Source organism: Prionailurus viverrinus, chromosome E1 (assembly GCF_022837055.1).
Source record: "Prionailurus viverrinus isolate Anna chromosome E1, UM_Priviv_1.0, whole genome shotgun sequence".
Taxonomy (NCBI): Eukaryota; Metazoa; Chordata; class Mammalia; order Carnivora; family Felidae; genus Prionailurus; species Prionailurus viverrinus.
The window spans coordinates 51,196,537-51,215,350 of record NC_062574.1 but is presented as its reverse complement, the minus strand read 5'-3'; the positions used below and the strand labels follow the sequence as shown (position 1 = coordinate 51,215,350).

General features: G+C 55.5%; 1 protein-coding gene across 5 annotated transcripts in view; it reads right to left on the bottom strand.

The window, feature by feature from the left end:
- Positions 1–18,814, bottom strand: part of RPTOR (regulatory associated protein of MTOR complex 1) — a 335,785-nt gene that overhangs the window by 244,693 nt on the left and 72,278 nt on the right. For 2 of the 5 annotated variants that reach the window (XM_047834016.1, XM_047834017.1), the window contains exons 2-3: positions 16,919–17,021; positions 5,371–5,453 (exon numbers count right to left, since the gene is read on the bottom strand). In XM_047834016.1, coding sequence (XP_047689972.1) covers positions 5,371–5,453; positions 16,919–17,021 — 186 coding nt within the window. Of the gene's footprint in view, positions 1–5,370; positions 5,454–5,703; positions 5,830–13,674; positions 13,792–16,918; positions 17,022–18,814 lie in introns of those variants that run through there. The other 3 variants (XM_047834018.1, XM_047834020.1, XM_047834019.1) reach the window with 3 other exon arrangements.

Here is an 18,814-nt window from a genome sequence, read left to right as displayed (position 1 = left end):
CGGGGTGAAGGGGAGTGCGGGACAGAAGGCTTTGTCCACACCGTCCTGCAAACGTCATGAGCACCTGATGCGAAGCGCTTCCCGCCGGGGGGAGTTGTATGGAGTGGGGGCCATCTCCCCAGCTCTCCCTTTGCTCATGTGCCCTCACTGGCAGTGTGTCACAGAAACACTGGCAAGGGGGACAGAGCCCAACCTTGGGACCAACAGAAAAGGAAGCCGGCTGCTGCAGGAAGAGGGAGAGGGGAGCTGGCTGGCCTGGGGGACAACAGGACGGGATGATGGTGTGACAGTGGCATCACGGATGACTCGTGGGGCATCTTCACTGCTGAGCCACCATGTCAGTTTGAGACGAAGGTCAAGCGTGACCGGCCCAACAGGAGTCACTACGTCTCAGAGCACCCCCAGGCCGGGGAGCACAGTCCCACGGCACGGCTGGGCCCTCCCTTGAGAGTCCACATCGGACTCTGAAAATGCCACGACGAGGCAGAACCCACCCACTCACAAGTCTTGACCGCATCCCTGTAGGAACTTCATTCCGGAACACCGGAGGGAGTCGGGGGGAGAGCTGTCAGCGCGGACATACGCTGCTCTGCCCCTACTCCACCCCCAGCGAGGGACGAGCCACAGCCCGTGGGTCTCAAGCGCCGCGACCCGCCCCAGGAAGGAACCCACAGGCCAGGGGGGCAGGTCACCCAGCAGCGCAGCGGGCTTGGAGCCCGTCCCAGCAACCGGGCGGGCAGAGCCGCTGCCCTAGCACCCCCAGCACGAGGGCCAAGCCGTCAGCCCCGCTGCAGGGAGGAGGCAAGGACACAGCCTCACCACAGCCCCACCAGAACAGCATCGCACCGGAGCGCTGGGCTGGCAAACACCCGTGCCTCACACCTACAGGACAAGCCTGTGAGGCCCCAAGGAGGAACGAAGCTGTCCACTGGCCTTAGGCCCCGTTCCCCCCAGACGCCCCCTCCCACCATACGGTACGGCGACGAGCCACGTTGGTCCAAGCACACGCTCAGTGGCGTGCAGGCAACCCTGTGACCAACGGCAAAGTCGCTTCGGTTCAAGTGCAGCAGTGACTCCTACTTGGCCGATGACCAGGCGGTGGGGCCTTGCTCTGTCCCAGACAGACTTCCCGCCCGCACGTACTCCACCGGGCGGGCAGCACTGTAAGAACGTGCCAGGCCACTAGCCCACCGCGAACAACCTGAGGAGCACGGTCGACTGAAGGGCGGGATGGAATTCAAGCCCGCGGAACGGAGTCCACACCATGTCGTAAGCACTGCCCCGTGTGGCCCGAGATGTGCCTGCAGGGCCCGCGGCCACACACAGGCGGGCCACCCCTGCACACCCTGACCTGGCTCCAGAAGGAGCTCCTACACGCCAGGGGCGCTCCGGCGAGGCCCCAAAGGGCATTCTGCAAACTGGAACGTTCCCGGGACAAAATGGACTCAGTCAGGGGTCAATGCAGATACCGCCCGGGTGGAAACCTTCAAGTCCCTTCCCCTTAGTGAGTTATAAACATGCCAGCATCAGGTGGCTTTCAGGTCCCCCCCACCGATAACAGAGGAGAGGGAGAGGGGCCGTGGTCCACAGCGCTCTGGGGAAAGCACAACAGGAAGAGACCCCCGTTTGCCGCCCCCCCATCGGCTCGGGCCGTTACACCCTGTGCTAAACTGCCAGAAACCCCCCAACTTGTTAGAAAAAGGCTGGGAAAGACGAACTCTTCACGGGGTACACAGTGCTTTGGATCCCCCAGTCCCGTCGCCCAGTTGTACGCTCAGCTGGGGCCCGACGAGGGGGTAGCGAGGCCTGGCAGGACCAGCAGCCGGCGGCGGCCGCGACGGCAGCTGGCACCCCTCCTTCCATCTCCCGCAGAACACAGATTTATGAACCCACGAGGCAGTAAGGCACAGCCTTAAATTTAATCAAAAGAAACGTCTCACCAGTGGCAAACTGATAAATTATTTAGACAAGGGTTCAGTCGGCCTGGAAAGGAAACCTGGGCCTGAAAGTCTGGCCACCTCAGGAAAAAAAAAAAAAAAAAAAGGCACCGTCCTGACTTCTCTAAATTCCTTCCTGAGCCCAAATCACCTTTATCGAGATGTTTTATCTTGAATAAAGCTAGAAAAACACGGAGGAAAGAGCACGAGGAAGGACATCAACTCCCCAAGACGCGAGGCGGACAGGTTTGCCGTGGTCAGTTCTCTGCTGCTCCCGTGTGGCGTTGGGGTCGCGCGGTCCCCCAGCCCGTCCCGCCCACGGCAACGCGGAGGCACGAATACACTAATGAACACGACCTTATGTCCCCACCTTTCTGAGTCTCGCAGTCCGGGCCACGGACAAAGAGAAAACCAGATCTATGGGCATCCACACCAAAGGTCTAGAAATTTAATAATGCCCCCATTGTTTTATTGCGGACGGCACATCGACCTCTATTACGGCACAACACTCGAGGGCCCTGTAGAATGCAATAACGTGCTGTGTGTTTAGCTTTGCAATGTTTCAAAGGACCCTGATTTACAGTTAGGAACAGGCACCTTGTACACAAACATCGGAGCCTGGTAATTGCCTCATGTTTTGTGCAAACTCGATGAGGCGGCACGAGGCGGGCCTCCCTCCCTCTCCGGTGACCCACGGGAGGTTACAAAGAGCAGAGCAGCACCGCTCGCTCCGGGGCACGTACCGTCATCACCCAGTGCACACGGCACAGCCCCACGGCCGACAGCAGCGAGCCCGTCAGGTCTCCTGCTGCCTCCATGACCTGAGGCTCGTTTCTGAAACAGAGGAAGCCACCGACAGATGGAAGCAGCAAAATTTTAAACATTTTTATGGTACTTACAAACGAACGCAATCATCTTGACATTCAGAAAAGAAAACGCTAAGTATTCGCTGCTGTGGTTGTGCGTCCCGATTGCAGGCAAACCATCGCACTCCGTCGGCGCGGACTGCGTCTTTCCGGGGGTCGCTGGCCCGCATCCCAAGCCCACTCCGTAACCCCGCCCCGACGGGGGTCCCGCCTGCACCGGTCCACGGGCGCTTTTCCTAAGTACCCTATGATCTAGAAACATCCTCCCTCGTCAGCCTTGTGAACTGAACCTCTCCTTCCAAACACTGCCTTGCAGATCCGTTCTGGAAACCCCGCTCGCTTCAAGCACGTTTCTCAGACTAACAACCGTCCACCCGGAGGACTCGCCCCCCCCACCCCCCACCCCCGCGGCTGGCCCTCCCGCCACCATGAGAAGGGAACTTCTCAACCCTACACTGATTCTATCATCATTTCTGGATCTGCGATCATTTCCTTATATATAAATGCTGCCTGCCTTACATGGTAATGCCTCTTCCAGATGCCATGGGAGAGATCTGCTCTTAGAAATTCGGATTAAAAACAATAATAGATCCTACTTTCGAAGATTCCACGTACTGCCAGCTAGCGTGAACTAGCCCATGCCTACCAAGCTAAACTAGCAAGAAAGCTGGCCGCAAATCAGCTTAGGACTCCAAAAAAAAACCAACACAAAACTGCAAATCGTAGCAAATGGAGTACACGTTGCAATACAATATCTTGGAATATCAGACACGCGTTCTGAAGCCCATATCTTCTCATGTGGTATTTCTTTAACAGTTAATTAAAATGGCGGAGCCCCTCCGGTGAAGGACACGGCTGGCAGACCTGAATTCAAGGGGCTGCGCTCTCCTGGAGGTAAGTGCCCCCCGGGACAGGGTCAGGGGTAGGCAAGTCAGAAAGGCATTCTCTTACATCCAAACACTGCTGGTTCTCCACCTTCTAGATGCCGGTGGCGTGCCCCGTATGTGTGGTCACACGCGGCCTGAAAGCCTGTCTGCACCGCGCATGCACCCTTGGGCGCCTGGGTGTCGTCGCTGAGGTCCCGGAGGGCCTTCCGAGTCCCCAAGGAAGCTACTTCCTAGTGGTAACAGCAGGCATCTCAGCTGTTTTCAAAGGGATGCACCATCCAAACCTCTCCCGAAGGCATCACACTCTCAAGAGAAAGGCTCCTGGGTTTTTGTAGAACCATCAAGAGGAGACAGCAAAGCCCTCAGGCACGGAACAAAACCACCCCTAAGAAACCGCCTTCTGAAGAATGAGAGTCTGCGGCTACTGAGTCGACAAGTCAGAAAGGGGGCACCGAGACGAGACGCACCCCCAGACACAGAGACGGTCACTACCGCTCAGCCATCCCAGGACTACGGGCGGCAGCGGAAGCCACCGAGGGCACAGTCGCAGGCACCAACAGACTCACTCTGGCTGTTCTCTTAGAATGTGAATGCAATGCAAAGACTCCCTAAACTCCGGATCACGCAAGGGGTCCACGGACAAAGACCCCAAGCAGGCAGGCGTCGCCGGGGTCCCTAAGCCACTTGCTTCCATGAGGCCGAGGCTCAAAATGGAGGACCGAGGACGGCAAAGCGTCCGGGGAGGCGCCCACAAGGCCACGGGCCCCCCACCTTCCCCGTCAGGCCCTTTAGAGAATTCCAGAGCCCGCTACACAAAGCTGAACGCACAGGCACCTCCACAAACACCCCAAATTTCTAATCTTCTACTAAAACCATTAAATCTTCAAACCAGCTAAAGAGAAAGGCCAAAGGAAACGGGTCTCGGGGTGGCTTACGAATAACTTAAGATCTTAAAAGCGCCTTGTCACAGTCACCACATCCCACGCCACTTTCCTTCAAAACAACAAAACCCCCAAACCGTAAGACACAAGCAGCGGAAGGCACGGCAAGTGGGAGTGGCTCCCCACGAACAACCTGACCTTCTGAATCAAAGACCAAGCATATAATAGGTCATCTTTTGAGTGTGGAGTGTTTTTCTCGACTGTCTGAAAACTGAAGAAGGGCTCTGACTAGTTGGGGCTGCAGAAAAGTTACCAAAAATGCATTTCCTGCGCAAAAGAAAAGCCATGATTTAAGAGTACCATGAAAAACGCTTTTCATTTGCTAAAGACTGTGGGGGAAACTGAGGCAAGAGAACGAGTTGGAGGGCGCGTGGCCCGGACCACCTGCACACACGGAGTGGGGGGGTGGGGCACGGGCGGCAGTGAGGGGTGTCCAGTCCCCCAGGGACGAGCACGCAGGGCTGTAAGGAGCCCTCACCTGGAAGGCTATGTGAACCCTGGAGGCGGTGCCCCCGTCAGGAGGAGAGAGGAGGGAGAGGAGAGAGGAGGGAGACGAGGGAGGAGGGGAAGGAGGGAGGAGGGGAAGGAGGGAGGAGGGGGAGGAGGGAGGAGGGGGAGGAGGGGGAGGGGGGAGAGGAGGGAGGAGGGAGATGAGGGAGGAGGGGGAGGAGGGAAGAGGGGGCGGAGGCAGAGGCAGGGGAGGAGGGAGAGGAGAGGAGAGCGTAGGAAACGCGCTTACCCGTGGCTGCCAGTTCTCGTACTGCTTCTGTAAATTTGCACCGATGGTTTCCAGAGCTTTCTGAGGCCCCATCGACAGAGGATCTGAAGAAGCAATAAAAAGGGGAAAGTTCATTATCCGTGCATCTCCTCGCCGCCAGGCCTGCCTCTCGCTGCGTCCTCCGCCATCACTCACTTCACGGCCACCTCGGACCCGAGACACAACTGGGGTTTTCTGCCATCACCAGACCTAGGGAGCTGCTACGCCCCCAAACAGGCCAGAACGCACACCGTTCTAGAGAACAGCGCCTTCACCGGACCCACCGGCCCTGTGTCTTCCCGTCCCTGTGCTCACCATGCAGCCTCACGGTCTCCCTGCCCCCCCCACTGCCTCACCCCCACACTGCCCGCAGGCTGTGCAAAGGAGGGGCCGCAGGGAGGGCCACGCGGCAGTCCCCTCACCTTCTAACGACAGCCCTTACGCAACAGGACGGGGAGGAGGACAGAACGACCATGGTGACGCGTTCGTCTGCGAACTTTCGCCTACACGCAAAAATCAGTTTCACAAGCACACCCGTGTGTTAGTGGCTCACCCGCCTGTTTTGGGAGTGGATTCTAGTGCAAATAACTCTAACCAGCAACTCCTCAAACTTACTTGGTCTCGGGACTCCTGTGCACCCTTGAAAATTATGCAGAACCCCAAACAATGTTTAAGCGGCGGTATCTATTGATTGGTATTGGCTGTATTCAAAATCAAACGAGAAATTTTAAACAGAGTTCTTCATTCATTCGTTTAAAAGTAATAACAACTCATTACATTTGAACATAGATACTTATTATGAAAAATGACTGTTTTGAAAAAAAAAAAAAAGGAATCAAGGAAAAGAGCAGGACTGCCTTACAATTTTTAGAAATTTTCTTTAGTATCTGGTTTAACACATGACAGCTGGACTGCACTACCTGCTTCTGCGCTCATCTGTCACAAAATGTGGTCCTCGCCGACACAGAGGAGGAAAACCCCCCCTCATGCACGGACACACAGACGCTGCCGGGAAGGAGAGGCTGGTTTAAATAGCCTTTGTAGGGGCGCCTGGGTGGCACAGTCGGTTGAGCGTCCGACTTCAGCCAGGTCACGATCTCGCGGTCCGTGAGTTCGAGCCCCGCGTCGGGCTCTGGGCTGATGGCTCGGAGCCTGGAGCCTGTTTCCGATTCTGTGTCTCCCTCTCTCTCTGCCCCTCCCCCGTTCACGCTCTGTCTCTCTCTGTCCCCAAAATAAATAAACGTTGAAAAAAGAAAATTAAAAAAATAAATAAATAAATAGCCTTTGTAAGGGCGCCCGGGTGGCTCAGTCGGTGAAGCGTCCCACTTCGGCTCAGGTCGTGATCTCGCGGTGCGTGAGTTCGGGCCCCGCGTCGGGCTCAGTGCTGACAGCTCAGCCTGGAACCTGCTTCCGATTCTGTGCCTCCCTCCCTCTCTGCCCCTCCCCCACTCACACTCTCTCTCGAAAATAAACAAACATTAAGAAAACCACAAAAGAAGTAAAGAAATAAACAGCCTTTGCAGACAGTCGTGGCTATCTTCTTGGATGCTACACGACCCCACCGCGGCAGTTTCTTTAAGACTGCGTGACGTGGAGTCTGAAAGCACAGCGATGGCCCTGGGTCTACGGCACTGAACCCGCTAGTCTGTCGTGCGCTTTGAATGGACCCTCTACCGACGGATGACGACGGATGACGTGTCGTCATCACTGGTCCCTTGTAAAACCCCGGCTCACCGAGCCATGCGGATCTTCGGCGCTTCGTTCCCTAATAGCTCAACTTTTGCCACCGGCAACAAATACTTCCATGTCCCACCTAAAGTGACGGCTCACTCTGTTCACCTTCCAGAAAACGCCTGCCCAATGCCCCAGGTCCGTCAGTCGCTTCTCCGGGCAAAGAGGGTCTGCCGCGAGAAAAGCCGCTCCTGTAGCTCAGAACTCACCCGCCGCGTGAAGCCTTTCCTCCCTGCAACCAGGACCCGCCGCCCGGCAGCCCCCGCCGTCGCACAGCCGTACAGGTGTGCTGTAAGACTGTTCACTGCTGAGCCACAGTCCCCAACACGACACCTTTCCCGAACTGTTTGCAGCCTCCTCGTTTTCCGTGTATTCACGCTAAGTCTGCCCCAACGCCCCCAAGCATCCGTCTCAGACACCGTCTTGCACACAGTTGAGATGGCAGCTAATCTCCCTCGACACCCCGGCCGCCCCCCGTGCAACCCCTGCTTGGCAAGAACCTAACACTCCTCCCTGCAGAAGTGGGAATGGCTCCCGAGGACACAGCCTCACGGGACCGGGGACGACAGCACACACGTGACCGGAGTCTCACAGGGAAGAGAAAATTAAGTGCAGAACTCAAAGAGCAGTTGAAGACACAATGCTGGACAACTTCCCACATCTGGCAGGAGACATAAACTTACAGGTTCGAGAAGCTCAGTGAACCTCCAACACGATTAACCCGAGAAAACCCATACCCAGACACATCAGAGTCAAATCGCCAAAAACAAAAGACCGAAAATAAAAGTCCTTGGAGAAAAATCCGTTCACAAAGGATCAGGAATGAGACGGTCTCTGGGTTTCCCAGCGACAACGAAAGCTGGACAGACAGAGCAACACCTCCACGTCCGTCGTGAAGATAACGTCTGCCTGATGTTCAAGTCTGAGGATAAAACAGAGGTCTTTTCAGACACGCAAACACTCACAAAATCTGTCCCGTGGTCTCCTCTTGAGAAATACAGCACTGAGCAAGGCCATGAAGGATCCAGGAAAAGAAAGAGAGAGACCACAAGACGCCCACGAGCCAGCTCTAAGGATGAAACGGTTCAACAGGAGAGGGGTAGTTTTTTAAAAAACGACCCGATTATCTGAACACTGGAATGAGTCCTGATAGCACCTGACAGATCTACTGGAGTGTATGTTAAAAAATGAACTCACAAGTTCACAGAAAATTTAGCAAATAAAAGTAACTGGCAAATTTGTAACTACTACAGGGAACAAATCGCTTACACAGACAAGAAAGGAATCAGAGTAGCCCCTCTGGGAAAGGCAGAGAGAAGAGACAGCTCCCTCTTAATATACTTTCTAGTATGATGGGACTCGAAAACTTGTATGCATGTACTACTTTGATTTTTAAATAAAAAAGAATTATAAAATTAAGTAACGGGACTTCAGGATTGGCAAGGACCTTCAGCATCGGTGCGTCAAAGTCATGGAGGACTTTTTAAAACAGAGACGCCGGGCTCTACCCTGGAGACTCCAATTCAACAGCTTCAGAAGAGCCCAGTCAGCTAACGAGCACATTCTGGCTGAGCAGAACCTAATGAAAATTGGGTCATAATTAACTTACCTGGAAGAACTATGGTAAATTCGTTTCCATCTGTAACTAAAGACATTAGACGTTCATTTTCATCTCTCTGTCCTGGTAGGAACCCAGTGCTGAGGTCTCGAAGGAATTACGACGACCCCAGTCAACTCTGCTATCATCTGAATCACAAGACTGGCAAAGGGCCAGAATAAATCGGGATCGGAAAAATAAAAACTCAGGGCCACCGAAGAGCAAAGGGGAGCTGAAAACAGCATCAGCAGATAGAAACCGCTCAAACGGCCAGGCCTGGGACAGGAGAGACCAGGGGTAGATACAAGAGCCAGCGTGAACCTTCCAGCCCGTGTGGCACCCGTGTGCCCGGTGCTCCGGCTGGAGTCCACGGGCAAGAGAAGGACACGGTTTCCTCTGGACAAAGAGGAGAGGCCCAGCCGGGCGCCACCTGATCAGAGGCAGGTCGTACACGTGCCCTCTGCGAACCCCGAACCCCGTCGAAGGGAGGAAGGGAGGGAGTGCGGGAGGTGAAGGTACTCGTGTCGGGGGAAGGGCCAGAGCTGGCCCTCCCCCCTGGACTTCTCCCCTTGGAAAGCCCAGGCCCTCCCGCCCCACACGGTCCCAGAGAGGGCCTGCCGCCCGTCTGCCAGAGCTGGAGGGCCTCTGCCCGCAGGCAGGCCGGCAGACCCCTCGCGGTCGTGGCCCTCCTCCTCCTGCCCTGGTCTGGCTCAAAATTCCTGCCTTCCCGAGGGAGGGGCCGCGATCAACCAAGGCCGCCCATCACATCCTCTGTACTGGGAACCCCGTGGCCAATTAACTGCATGGTTTCCTCCCAAGGGTGTGACAGTGGGGGGAGGCGCGTGGGGGGAGGGAAAGACGAGAACAAGGAAAACAATGCTTTTGCTACAATAAACCAAGTCGCTGTGTCAGCGAGACTGAGTTCCTGGTGGACAGTCTGGAAGTGTGGGCGCATCTCTCCTCTCCTGCCCTCACGGGTTCCTGTTCAGTGAACAAAGTGGGCGGGCAGGTGGGTGGAAGGGAGAGGGCGTAACTGGCATTTGTATAAAACGTGAGCTTTGCATCGATGTTCCTGCAAGGCTTTCAGGCTAAGCCCCGTACCTCGTGTGCGCAGACCTTCAGGTCGGCAGGAACTGCAGTCAGCCTACGCCCCGACACAGGGGAGAAGCTGGAGTTCTGGGTGGTCAAAAAACTGGGCCAAGGTCACAGAGGTCGGCGATGGGGCTGGCAGTCAGCCAGCCTGGAAAACCTCCTGTTCTGTCCACTCTTCCTTCGGGGGAGCCCGTGCACCATCAACTACCAACGTGCTGTTGCAGCCGCAGCACCTGGTGCCGGCACCATGGCCGCTCTCCCTCCTCCTGGGAGGTTCTGGAAGGTCCTGAGAAGGGCAGGAGCCCAGGGAGCACGGCTCTGCTGACCCGGAGAGGAGCACTGGGGGCCTTCTCCTGTGACATCACTCCTCCCCGGAAAAGTCTGCAGTGCCTCCAGCATGCTCCCTTTTGGGGAAGGTGAACGCGAGCACGACTAACTTAAGGGGCCGGGCTGGCCGGAAGGTGCCGAGAGACCGGGCCGGACTTCGGGGCCGCTGCCTACACTGTTCCTTGATCTGTGTTGGGTCAGTCTGGGGAAAGCTGCCAAACTATATGCTGGGATCAGCCCACCTTCAGAACAGACTGAAAATTAAAAAAGCACACGAGCTCGCTGCTCAAAGAACGTCTGTAGTCCTCTGTAGCTGGTATTTAAGCGGACGTTTCATAGGTATTTGTTAATTGACATATTAACTGAGTACTGCCTATTAGATCAAGTGCAAATTTCTCTGTGTGGCGTTCGAGGACTCTGCCACTAATTAGCTGTGTAACCTCGAGCAGCTAATTTTCATTGAGAAATAATAATGGCAAAGGGGCCACTTTGAAGTCAGAGATAGTTTTCAACGGCTCTGCGCCATCGGCCATGATGTCATCCACATATATGTTCTCATTAGAAGCATATACAGTGGGAGGCGTTTCATCCTACTGAGTCGAGGACAGAGCAGGACACAGCCTGGCAGCAAGGCTCTGGCCAAGGGCCGGACGTGGCCCTCCCACGGCCTGAGGGTCCCGGGAAGGGAGCCACCATCCTCCAGGAGCCTTGTCTACACTGCAGCCGGGCCCAACCCTCAGTCTCACCGCCACTTAGCCACAAAATAGATGAGGTCCTGGTGCCATCTCCCGTCCCCCCGCCCCGTGCAGGCACCAGGAGCTGTGGCCGGGATGCCCTTTTGTAAAGTGCAAACCCTGTCGCTCGCACAAGGCACTCTGCTCATGGGGATGGAGGCTCCACACAATTTACACTAACGCCTCCTTCAGGGGACACGGAGATACTGCCGGGAGAGGCCAGTGTGACCGGACAGAGAAAAGAGGGCCTCACCCGGGAGCCCCCGAGAACAAGGGCTTCCACTGCAGGCCCAGTGGTGCTCCAGGCTCACGGCAGTGGTGCCCCCTACACCCCACACCCGGGGGGGCTTAGCCCCCACGGCTGGGCCCCTTCTCCTCCTCGCGGTCTTGGCTCTCACCTCCCCTGCAAAACCCCCTCCCTCCACACGGCCTGCCCCGAGTCCTCTAGCCACAGCATCTTCTGAGCTCCTGGGCCCCTCAGGGTGGACCCACCTCACTAAAGGTGCAGAGATGACCGCTCTCTTCTTAGCTCACCTGCACAGGGCCTCTCGGTGCCCGCGTGCATGGAGGCAAAAAGAAAAGGCCTGTCTCCAAGGAGTAAGAGACAAACACAGGTGAGTGCCTCCTCGATATTTCCTTAGGACACCAGAATTTCCAAGCCCCTGACAAACCTTCAGCTCTCCTACCTCTTATGATACACGGCTACCATTAACGAGCACATAAAAAAATCTCCCGGCAAAATTACACTTCCTCCTGTTCAGCAGTCAACTCATCTGCACCCTGCTTTCAAACACAGACACCTCTCCAAGAGGGATGGGCACTCACCATCCTTCAGTGGGGATGCTTTTAGTATCGCTGCTGTTGCATTTAATGTCAGGCCATAAAACAAAACAGCCTCTCCCCTGCTTCTCTGAGAAGAGCTGAGTGTCACTTCTATGAAATAAAACAGCATCTTATTATCCGGCGGAGTGGGGGGGGCCGGGGCGGGGAAAGACGCGTTGAAAGCCGTGAGGGAGCGCGGGAGGGCCTGTGAGCCCCCCGAGTCCGCACCTTCCCCACGAGCCGCAAGGGCCTGTGCGCCCAAGCCTTCCCTCCCTGCCTTCCCTGCATCAGGGAGGCCGCGCACTGGCTTCAGAGCAGCACGTGGAGGCTCTACCTGTCTATTCTGGCAACGACGTCCCTGTCACATCAGAAAGCCTAAAGGGCCGCTTCATGGACGAGGACAGGCCCGTCCTCCGAGCCTCCGGAAGCAGCGCTCTCTCCTACGAGGTGCTGGCAGCACATGCCCGGGGACAGCAACACGGACTGAGAAGTAAGAGTCGCCCACGTATCTCACCACTCAGAGCCCTCGGCCCCGAGGGCAGAGCGGCTCCAACCTGCACCGACCACCTCCCCTGGCCTGAGGTGGGTCTGTGGCCCAAAAGCAACCCACCTGCAATCGCTCCACCCCTGCACAGAGACCCCACGCTCACGGGCACACCGGAAAGCAAAGCAGTGGGGCTCTGGTCGTCACCTGACACGGCTAACGTCTACTTTGTAAAACAAAATGAGAAACGCGCAGCACTTTGCTATCAAACATCTGCCGGAGGCCCCCAGAGCACGGAGCCGCTGTCCCACTGGGCTGGGGTGCACGACATACGCTCCGTTCTCCTCTCTCCGTGAGCACGCGGGGGCAGAAGAGAAGTGGATGCAGGAGGCGCCTGGGTCCCCACTCAGTGCTGTGGCAGGCGGGGGGTCCAGGTGGCGGGCGAACAGGCATCGGGGGCCGCTCCTTGACACAGGCAGTCTGCACTGAGCCGCCTTCCCCCTCCCAGGAGGGAGGCGCCCTCACTGCTCCATTTTACAGATGAGGAAACTAAGGCCCCGGTAATGGGTGATTTGCTGAAGGGAACAGCAGAGCCCTCTGACTTCCGGAGACACAGCGCAGACCCCGAAGACCAGACACGATGTGCAGACTGGCTGCCTTCCACGCAGGAGGGCCCCGTGGGCTGTGTGGCTGCACCCGCCTGCAGGGGGCCGTCCCGGCAATGCCCTCCCCTCCCCAACCCCGCCACGACCCACTCTGGACGTCCTCATCCTGGAGGACGCAGGACCAACCCTCCTCGGGCCTGGGTGTCCTTGCCCCGCCAGCCCAGCCGCTCCTCGGCCCTCACCACCTAACCCCCCTCGTCCGGTGCTACCACTCATCCCCAGCAGCTCCCCTCCCCACTGACTCAGGACCCTGGCTCTGCTCCTCTTCCTCCGGTCACTGCTCGCCCCGGGCGGGCGACCTCCCCACCCCCTTGTCCACCAGCCAGGTCTTCCCAGCCGTCCGCGGACGCTGTAGTGCTCCAAATGCCCAGAAGCACTGGCCTTTCACACATCTCCAAGGCTGGGCCCCAACTCTCGGTCCCGGCTGCCACTATCGTCACACCTGACACCGGCAAATGCTTGCACGAGCCAGCCTGGGGCCACTGGCTGGGGCTGGGCAAGGCTGGCAGCCCTCCGGGGTGGGGGCTCTCGGGGAGCTGTCCGTCCCGTCAGGGGCTCGGAGGCCGCACAGGCGAAGGGAAGACAGTGTTCCCGGGGAGGGCTGGGGACCTGGCAGGGAGGAGCAGACACCCGTGTGGGGAGGGGCAGACAGCAGGGACGAGACGCTGGGTCACACAGGGTAAGAGACACCGAGAAAATACACCAAGGCTGTTGGAGGAGGGAATCACGAATACGGAAAATCCCACTGGGTTGGAGACGAGGCACAATGCATGGTTCTTAACGTGTGCAGACAGCACGGAAATACGGATGTGAACGTGTACACAGAAAACACACCTGTGCACACGCGTGTGTCCCCTGCTCTGGCAAGGGGAGACGAGTGTGGCAAGACACTGCTTCTCATGACAACACCGGCCCCGGGGTCTCCGTTTCTAAATCCGGATGCCGCCGACAGCACCTGGGCTCGCAGGCGGTGTGGCCCATCGAGGGAAGGGCCGAAAGAACAAGCCGGAAGTAAGGAGGCACTCAACAGTGGCGCCAGACGAGGGCCACGTCAGCCCGTGGGAACAGGGCCGGCTGGCTAACCCGGAAACAAGCAGAGCATCAACACAGTCAACGGTGACACTGGACCGTGACCCGCTGGGTTCACACCGAAGACACAGTCTGATGAGGAGCACGCACTCAGCCAGCACGCCTCCCCCCAGAACTGTCATTACTGACACAGCAGAGAGGGGGCACTCGCAGCCTCGGGTTCCGGCGGCACCCACCCCGTCGCGCCATAAGCGAGTCGTAAGCGGTAACGGGACACGTCAAAATCACGTGCCACCTGACAGATGCCGTGGGAGGAAGGCACATCTCTTCCGCGACACTCCCGAAGAGGCACTGCCAAAACTCGGTCCTGAGGAAACACGGGGACGGTGTCCTAAACACAGCCTGGGATCCTCTGGGCGTCAGGTCACGAGTGCCAAGCCAAGACTGAGGACCTGGTCCGGTTTGGATGAGATTAAATTAACGGCCACGCACGATGCGGAGTCGGGCCCTTGTGCCACAAACGGCATCCAAGACAGGTGGAGACCCACACACAGTCGAGGCCGACAAGGCAGCAGAGTGCCCACGTCCATCCCGATGGCGACGGCCGCGCTGGGTCACGCTCCTGGGAACCGTGCACTGAAACTCCCAGGCAGTGGTCAGCAGGTCAACAGCTTACTCTCGTGTGAAGCACAAAAAAAGCCTTCTAGTTCTGTGTGCTTGCAACTTTGGGACCTTTTTCTCCTTTCTTTCCCCCAAAATAAAATCTTAACACGCACTGCTCATGCCCCTGCAAGTTTGCTGAATCAAATCTCCAGGATTCCGCTTTCTCTTAGGCCATATTGATACAGTCACCATCAGAAGGGCCAACCCTACCCAAGTTTAAATAAAGGTCAATGCAAAGTTTTTAGCTTAGAAAAGGCAAACAAGTCCCCTTGGGAGGAGCACTGGGTGTTATATGTAAGTGCTGAATCACCAGGTTCTATTCCTGAAATCGTTATTACACTGTATGTTAACTAACTTGGATTTAAACTTTTAAAAAGAACAATAATAAATGAAAATAATAATAATAAAAAACGGCAAATGCCCTTCTGAACTGAAAATCCACTGAAATTAGTACAGAGTAGATTACATTTCCTGAATTGCAGAAAAATTTTAAAAGCTCAACATAAAACATCTATTTATTTGTTGGACTTTTCATGGCAAGAAGGAAGCAAGGAATTATTTTCTTTTCCACTGACATTGTCTCATAAACACCCATCAAAGAGACTGTGTGAGGTAGGAAGGAGGGGCTCTTTTGGTTTCTTTCTTTGGGTGGGGGGAGCCTCCCCAGGGAATCTAATAAAAGCCAAGCATCCTCTCCGGGAAGGTGCATTTCTCTACTCAGACACCATCACCCACACAGTCCCGGGGAGTCCACCATCCCTGGGAGCTCACGGCGGGATCCAGGTTGAGAAGCTTTGCTTTAAAAACCTAACGTAAGAGCAGTTAAAGAGGGAGAAAATAGAACACAACTGGCGAAATCCCACTCTGAGAAGGGGTAAGTGAAGGAAACAGTCAGTGGTGGCTAATAAGAAGTCAATTTCAGCGGCACAAGCACCAGGACGTGGCAGAGAGCCAAGAAGGCCTCTAGGGAAATCAGCTACGGAAACCGCAACTCTGTCCCTGAGCGCGGGGGACGAGAGGCCTGGGCCGCACGCGGGGAGGCTCTGAGACAAAGACAGTGAGACGGGCAAGTAAAGTGGGAGGAAAAACAACTCCTTTTTCAATTCAGAATAGAATCTAGATCTCCCCGGCTACCGGAAGGTAGGACACCTCTCATCAGCCAAGGGGGGGGGGGGGGGGGGGGCTTTCCATTAGCAAAAACAGGCACTAAGAGAGACCTTTTGTCAAATCCAAGCGGCACAAAGCCAGCTTTCAAGTAGCAGAGGAAACCTGTCATTTGTAATTTCTGTTATTTAAAGTAGATGAAGACAATTTCTGCTTTTGCTGAGGGATGCAGAAAGCTGGGGGAGGGGGGTGCTGCCCCCAATCTTATCAAAAAGAGAAAGCCAAACACTCAAAGTGGAAACAAAGAAAAACCCACACTTCGCTGTTAAATTATGCCAAAATTTAGAGAAGAAATAATACCCAATTCACTACCAGCTCTTCCGTAAAACAGGAAAGATGGGACTATTTCTCAACGCATTTATGGCACCGGCATCATCCTGCTACCAAAACCGTGCAAGCGTGTTGCAAGAAAAGAAAACCAGGAACCAGTATCACTCATGAACACAGACGCAAAATTCCTCAACAGCAGCAATCGAATCCACCAATATATAAAAAAGATAACACACGTGGGGTTTATTCCAGGAATTCAAGGTTGGCTCAACAACCAAAATTCCATCAACGCAACTCACCATATCAGCAAACCAAAAAAGAAAAGCCTGGTGATTATCTCAAAAGCTGTCAGGAGAGCATTTTGTAAGATTCAGCATTGACTGTTGACAGAAACTCTGAGCAAACCAAGAAGGAGTATGCGGAATAGTGAGAGCCTACTGTTCTCTGCCCGCGAGGAGAGTGCGTGAAGGCCGCGGGGCTCCCATCTCCTTTCCACACTCTGGCCACGCCTTCCGTCCTCGCCTAGATCTGCACACAGATCACAGTCACTCCATTCTTTTAAAAGTGTACGTAGCCACTATCATGTGCCAGATATGGGCAAATTCAAGGGCGCCTGGGGGGCTCGGTCAGTTAAGCTCTGTGCTGACGGCTCAGAGCCTGGAGCCTGCTTCAGATTCCATGTCTCCCTCGCTCTCTGCCCCTCCCCTGCTCGTGCTCTGTCTCTCTCTCTCTCTCTCTCTCTCTCTCTCTCTCTCTCTCTCTCTAAGATAAATAAACATTAATTTTTTTTTTTTTGTTTTAAAAGAAAGAAATGAAATGAAACCCTCAGATTCACACAAACCAGTGCCAGCCTTCCAGGGACCTGACCGGTGGAAGGCAAGGCCAGCCCAGCCCAGAGCCCCTACAGGGACCTTACCCGCGGGCCAGGAAGGAGGGTGAGGGGCACACTTACCGATCCAGCATTCTAAACGAGCACAAGGGGTGGTCTTCACCACGTCTGGAGGGTCCACACCGACATTCAGGCACAAAACTAAGGCAACACTGACTGTCTTCATCTAAAAACACAATAGAAACAACAGATATTTCAAAATGAGTCCCCTGGATGCACTTTCCCAGGCTTCAGAAACGTTCCCAGAACACATGAAGCCCTGTCCCCACCACCGGCCTCTCCGGCCATCTTTCCATTCACCTACGACCTGTGCTGCCCCCGGGGGTGCTGCAGGAGTAACTGCCTTCGTCCAGAAGCTTCAGAGTAAAGTGGGGCGGGGGGGGGGGGGGGGGGGGGGGGGGGGAGGGGGGGGCGGGTTGCAGCGGGAGAGGCTTCCACAGGCCTCCCTCCTTATGCTACATTTCCAGAAACAGAATTAGTTCACTAAAAAGTATTAAGGCATTTGATACATTCTGCCAACATTCGTTCCAAAACTCGGCACAAATTTACGCTGCGACCAGGTTACGCTCTTCCATTACTTGAAATCCTTAATCATTCGATGAGAGAAAAATCATCACACTGATTCAGTGAGCATTCTTCCAGTATCTGTAACACTATTTCAAAGGTGTAATCGTTATTTGTATCTTTATCTTTTTGTAGATTTTCTACTCACGTTTATGCTACTATACCGTCTATTTGCAACCGTTCTGATTGATTTCACGTGCTCTTCTTCATATTAAAGACCGCATCCACATTATTTGTTGCAAATACTTCTCTAGTCTGCGGTTTACCCTCCGATTCATTCTCTGCTTCTTGACATGCAAAACCTTGGGTCTATCCTCTGATACAGCTTCCTGCACACCTGCTCCTTCTCCAGCAGCCCAGTATTGGAAACACCCCGCCCACCCAGCTGCTCAAGCCAGGAACCCGGAACTTGCCCTTCAAACGTTTACTGAGCACCTGCTAGGTGCCGATCGCTATCTGTAGGTGGTGAGGATCCATCAGGAAACACGAATCCCAGCAGGGGCGGTGGGGTATCGTTTCAAAGAGGTGAGAGGGCTCCGAGTGGGCGGGCACCAGCCTTGACCCCCAGTGCTGAGCACCAGAGCCCACCCTCGACTCATCCTGCCTCCTAAGTGCCTCCTGCACCTGCTTCTGCCACCAGCCCCGCTCCCAGCCACAGCTTCCCCGGCCCGGAAGGCGGCCCTTCCCGCTCTCACCAACTCTGACGCCCCCTTGCGGTCTCAGTGCCCACAGACGGCCATTTCTCGGGGAGGTTTGCCCCCACATCCCAGCAGGGCAAGCACCACCATGCACGGCGTTTCCTGCTGGCAGAGCTCTCTGACGAGGGCTCCCCAACCCAAGAGGAGAGTGGGACCCACGTGTGTGCCCGCACCTGGCCCAGACCTGGGGCTCAGGAACTCCCTGCTCAGTGAGGGTCTACATGGATTTCTTCCAGTGTTTTACTGTGTTTTACATTTAACCCTTCAAGCATCGGGACGTTACTGTGGTATATGATACAAGACGAGGATTAATTTTCTTCTCAAAACACTAGCCGATCATACCAATTCTCCCTGTTAAATAATGTCCCCCAGGACCGCCCGGGTGGCTCTGTCGGTTAAGTGTCTGACTTAGGTGCAGGTCATGATCTCACAGTTCATGGGTTCGAGCCCCGCGTCGGGCTGTCAGCCGGTCAGCACAGAGCCCACTGCGGATCCTCTGTCCCCTCTCTCTGCCCCTCCCCAACTCACACTCTCTCCTCTCTCAACAAACAAATAAACATTTTGGGACACCTGGACAGCTCGGTCAGTTAAGCATCTGACTTCGGCTCAGGTCGTGATCTCACGGTTCGTGAGTTCGAGCCCCGCGTCGGGCTCTGGCGTGATGGCTCGGAGCCTGGAGCCTGCTTCGGAGTTCTGT